Source organism: Eurypyga helias, unplaced genomic scaffold, assembly GCF_000690775.1.
Source record: "Eurypyga helias isolate BGI_N326 unplaced genomic scaffold, ASM69077v1 scaffold44178, whole genome shotgun sequence".
NCBI lineage: Eukaryota > Metazoa > Chordata > Aves > Eurypygiformes > Eurypygidae > Eurypyga > Eurypyga helias.
The window spans coordinates 42,570-48,322 of NW_010265931.1; the positions used below are offsets into that span (position 1 = coordinate 42,570).

At 38.2% G+C, this 5,753-nt stretch overlaps 1 protein-coding gene across 1 annotated transcript in view; it reads left to right on the forward strand.

Annotated features, from left to right (window-relative positions):
- Positions 1-2,348, forward strand: part of LOC104513512 (cAMP-specific 3',5'-cyclic phosphodiesterase 4D-like) — a gene marked incomplete at its 3' end in the record, with an annotated part of 29,773 nt that extends 27,425 nt beyond the window's left edge. Inside the window, exon 2 of the mRNA XM_010156899.1 lies at positions 2,157-2,348. Coding sequence (XP_010155201.1) covers positions 2,157-2,348 — 192 coding nt within the window. The remainder of the gene's footprint in view (positions 1-2,156) is intronic.
- Between the last annotated feature and the right edge of the window lie 3,405 nt (positions 2,349-5,753).

A 5,753-nucleotide genomic window follows, 5' to 3' on the forward strand; every position in this document is an offset into this window, starting at 1 on the left:
GAACTAGATGGTCTTTAAGGTCCCTTCCAACCCAAACCATTCTGTGATTCTATGATTCTATGAACAGGGAAAATGAAATGTGAAGAGGATCTTTGTGTTGTCTAAGATCACCCCGCAGGCTGGTGGCAAAACTCTCATTTGATGTCTTAGAGATTAAACTTTGTTAGCTTGAGATTGATAATGTCATGTAGTAGTAGCACATCTGAGGACACAGGAAGAGTATTTGAGCATAATCAAAAGAAATAAAACTTGGGAAGACTTATATGTGTTAGGATTTACTGACAGTGAACTGTTCTGAGAACTACAGTGAAAAGAGGATTAAATTTCTAAGCTCTCTTGAAGTTTGTTTAATACCATTTTCTGAATATGTTTTTTTTTGAAGAATCAAAAAAACCCCAACATTTTGCTTCTCTGCATTCAAACTGTAAAAGGTTAGTAAAAAAATAAATAACAGAGAGCAGCAGAAAGCTTGCAATTCTAGGAATATGAGGAAAGTAAGAATGAAACAGTGAAATAAAACCTGAAGCCAAGGTCCATTCCCTGCCAGGCAATGTGCATCTCTGTCAAAATAGGCAATATATGTTTCTTTGATTAGTTGACTTAACAAAGGAAAGCAGGCCATGGGAATGCTGTCACTCTGGTGAAACATTAAAGTGGAAACCTCACTGCAACCTCATGTCAGTGGTAGATAACAGTAAGAAACAAGCTAGCGCAGAGAGCAGCATGTACCTGCTGTGACACCTGCGCCAGGCTGAAATCTAATCAACAGCTGACATGTACTGAATATTTTCTCTTCTGCTGTCATTAGGTGCAATTGAAAACGGGTGGGTGTCCTTCATGTGAACACTGTTTCCTAAATGGGTACTTGAGATGTGTTCATTACAAATATGTACTATGATCCTAACACCGATGTTAAAAAAATTATGTGAAAGTTTCTCTATTCATCCCTCATTCCTGAATGATTTAGCAGTTATTATTTAAGTTCCCATTAGTGTGGCAAATGAGCCCAAGTAGTTACAAGCCAAGGTCTCATGCTCACCTTTCCTACTATCCAGTAAAAATAAAACCAATCTTTGGATTTAGAGATGCAACCAACTAGGGAAACAAAAGCCATCTTCCACTTCTTAATAGACTTAATCCTGCTAATCCACACATTTATGGTCTCTGAGGTTGCATACCACAACACATTGTCTAAAAATGGAGCCACGTGCTCCAAAAAGACTCCATACGGTACCAAATGCAGCTGCCAGGCTGCTAAGCAACATGGGTTGCCATGAGCACATCCTCCCAGCACTGCTCACCCCACTCCAATTGCTTGTGGACTCCCATTCAAGGTCTTTGCACCGATTTTCAAAGCCCGTTGTGGAAATGTCACAGACTGAAAGAGCATCTTCCCTTCACTTGTCTTTCTTTCTCTTCCCTCACACTTCAGCCTGTTGTGACAGCAGTGATCCCTAGGAATGATAAGCCTATTTACTGCTTGTAAGACCAAATAAAATAGCTAGAAGTGCTGGATTTAAATAGTGTATGGTCTCAAAAGTCACACTGCTAGGCAGTGAGCTAAGAACTCATTTCTTTGATCTGGTGGTAGCAACCTAAATAGCAACTTAAATACGTGCAGACATGCCCAAGCACATGCATAACACCTTAATCCCAAACCATCACTCTGTTTACTGGGAGAAGACAGAATATGTTCTTGAAATACTTGGGTAGCAATGAAATACTAGGGTTGAGTACTTGATAACAAAGGAGCCCTCTATTGCCTCAACAGTGGGACGAAAGAAAATGAGGGTCCAGCTCAGGAGAGCTGGGGCCTGAGGAAGAAGACAATGAAACATCATGTTTCCTTAGGTGTGGAGCTCATGATTACTGTACATGAAGAGAAGCATAAAGCTTCCTGTATTACTAATGGTGTTGTCTTTCTCTACCAAATTTATTTTCCTTCAGACTTCTTCTTTTTGGTTATTAGCAATTTTAAGATGTATTTCTTGGTTTTTGCCTACCAGTAGACTTGACCAGGTCTTTATTTCCTCCTCCTTTATTTCCTCCTTCTTATCAGGAAGAAATAACCTAGTGAAAATTTGTCAGAAGAGTGTCTATTACTTTCAAAATTCTTATAACAGGGGATAAATATTTTTTCTCCTTTCTTTTTGCAGTTTCGATGTAGACAATGGTACATCATCGGGGCGAAGTCCCTTGGATCCCATGACAAGCCCTGGATCAGGGCTAATTCTTCAGGCAAATTTTGTCCACAGTCAACGTAGGGAGTCTTTCCTGTACCGGTCAGACAGTGACTATGACCTTTCTCCAAAGTCCATGTCCAGGAACTCCTCCATTGCCAGTGATATGTAAGTACATTATGTAATACTTTTAGGCCACGTTTTGTCCTCTCTTTTTTCCAGCCATAAAGGATTTCCTTTTAAAAATCTAAGACACTAATCACTTACACTACTAAGTAATGGATAATTGTTTGTTTATCTCTTTAACAAAGCTTGTACTTGTTTCTGCAGTTTTCTAAAAGTAAGGGTATGATGAGGGTGTACTTGATGTGTTTGTGCACCTTATTAGCTTTGACAGACTAATGAGGACAATCAATACTGGTGTGTCAAAACACTAAGGAGAACTCTGATTTCCTGGCTATTAAGTTCTTCTCAAGAACAGCAATAAAAATTTAATTTCTCTTTCTTAATCTTCTTAAGAAAAAGATTCAATTTATTTGCACCAGGTATTTTTAGGTTTTTAGAGAGATTTGCCAGCTGGTAGAAATTAATAAAAGCAAGACAGGCAAAAATTGTTTTAAATACCCTTTTAACTAAATGGCAAATTTTGAACAAAAGGGTTTTGGAATGTTATTCTATCCTGTCTTGCTATACTTCTGTGTTGTGTATATTTTCTGCTAGTGGATCATACTTTCCAAGTATGTGTAGACCCTAGGTTACATGGGTAGTGTAGTCACATGCAAATCTGTTTATTTGTAAGACACTTAAAACATGTTAAAAGTTCTAGCTTCTAGTCACTTGTAAGTAGTAGAAATTATAATATAACTATTTTTTTGTTGCTTGTTTGCCTTACCTGCTCTGAATTTCACTGCTAAGTAAGTGTTTACGGTTCAATTATAAATCACTAAAATAAAGGACCAGGCTTGTAAGACTCCCTTAGTGAATGTAGAGGTCTAAAGCATGAAAAACACAGCATTAGTGTAAAGGCTGTTTTTTAATAAGGCAACACCCAATCAATATACTCTCTAAAAAATAACAGTCAGTACATGCAATAAAGGAAAAAGGTTTTCATAATAATGAGTGAAATTTCACCTCCTATTTAACTTGCAGTCATTATAATCGAACACTTATATTTTCAACTTACATATCATTATTAGAAATTTTGATTAGTCCATCTAATTGTATCTCTCTTTCTATGTAAGTGCCAGGATGAGAAAAATTCATGCCTCTAAGGGGGGCTTGTGTAAGGCCCATACCTCAGTTAAGCAATTTGTTCCCAGTGTGACAAATTTTAGTTGATGCAAAATGAGTGACAAAATCACCAATTCATCTTGCCTTGTCATAAGCAAAAATGCATTTCACTTGCAAATAGTGACCCCCTTACAGCAAATCTTCCTCTGCAGATAACCTGTCTTTTAGGTGGACAAGAGTCAAGCTTTTAGTGTGGCACCTGTGCCAGGATATGATTTGGGAAGACTATTACATTCAGGGTGGCAGTCCAGGTCACTGTGTTGCTTAGATGAGTCATTTCAATTAAGAATTCAATTAGTGCTCCATCCTTGAACTCATAATCCACTTCTGCATTTCCTAGAATTATGGGTAATATGGCAGTAAATTAGATAAACAATTGAGTTACTGAAACACTGAACACACTTATTCCTTTGGATATTTGTATCTATTCTTCCTTACAAAACTTTCTTAAAACACATCTATGTATAAAATCTATTTGACCTCACATCTAGATAGATTTCCAGTCTACTGTCAAAGAGGAGTTGTTGTATTAAGAAGGTAACTACAAATATTCCTGCCACTGTTAGGATGGGAGCACATGAGGAAGTATAAATGGCAAGTTGTTTTTACCATCCAGTATTTATCATATGTCAGTAAGCCTAATTATAACAAGCTTGATTATTTCATAGAAATGAAGCGAAATAAAACCAAAGAATGAAAGAAGTGAAAGTTTGAAAAAGTAAAATAGCAAGGGACAAAAAAATAAAGTAAAAATACAACAAGGCTCTGTATATATGGGTTCAAGGAGAAACAGGAGGTACCCAGTGAAGATTATTGAAATAGAGAAATCACTCTGGTTCAGAACATTCCTAAATAAGGTGGAGTCTGGAAGAGTTGTCAGGAGAAGTATCACACAAATGTTAGATGACTCCTGAACTATTCTATTTCCCTTTTGCATCTACCTACATGCTTAAAGTACTGCGTGTTTCTTAGGCAGGAGCAAAGTGTATTCCAAAACATGCACATTATGCAGGTAATGCAGATGAATTAATGGTATATAACAGTTTAACCTAGAATGCCGATTCCTCAGTACTTGAGCCACCAACCTCAATATTTCATTTTGTAAAGCAAAACAGAAAGCAAAAGGCATGCATCTTTAATTTGGAAGGAATATAACATAAAGATTTTGGACATTTCCATTACTCTCAAATATTGTGCTTACAGTAGTACTTTCCACTTCAGCAGCAGCAGATGAAACAAAAGCAGAACTTCATTTTAGTCACGTGGCATGCCATGATCAAAGACAGCCAGAAGATGGCAATGCTGAAGTACTGAATTAATCATTCTGTCAGTATTTATTGTCTCCTGCTGCTGCTTTGAGCTGCAGCCAAGGGAGGGAACACTGTCCTGCTCAGTTCTTTGCAAACCCAAGATGAAAAGATGGGCTCTGCCACAAATAAAGTCGAAGCATAAAATGATGTGCAAGAGACTAATGCAGTCAGGTACCACACCCAGGAGAAGGTACAATGTTGAGTCCCTATGCCCAAAGCAGTAAACTTCACAGGGCAACCAAAGCAGGTTTCATTCGGTGAGTTGAGTAGGAAAGTCACAGAAACGAGGGCAGAAAAGTGGGAGTTGGAAAGTTTTTTAAAATCAGAGGGTGTAAAGTATGTTTTAAAGTGAGAAGCCAGATTAGCTAAGGAAAGGAACAAAAGACAGGATGAGTGCAAGGCTGCTCAGATGAAGGAAGGTTAGTGGGACAAGTGTGGATGCTGTTATGGCACTGAATGAGTCAGGAGAAGCAGCTGTGTGGTAAAAGAAAAACAAAGAAGAGTGGAAGTCAGTAACATACTTCCAGTTATCAGTTGGAAGCAATAGCATGGTCCTAGAGGGAAAAAAACAGGGAAATGATATGGGGAGATGAGAAAAAGCCATTCAGGGTTGTGAACTGAAGAGGCAGGTGGTTTTAACAGGAAGATACAACATCCAAGGCAGAAGAGCACAGATGCATCATGAAGCCTGGCTACAGGATTTCCAGCAGAGATACAAGGATGTGCAAGAGAAAGAGAGGTGAATAAGCAAGCCAACGAGGATCAGTGAGACAATATGAGGAATTACAGGGCAGGATCTGTGATGACAGACAGGAATATAATTTTAAGGAGAGTAAAGAATGGAAAATTAAAAGAAGTCTGCAGCAGCAGAGTTGCAACGCTGGGAAAAAAAGGGAATAGAAGCCAGCTGAAAGATGAGAGAAGTCATCAGCGTTGTAGATAGCGTTGTAGTGGATAGAGAGCAGCTCCAAGG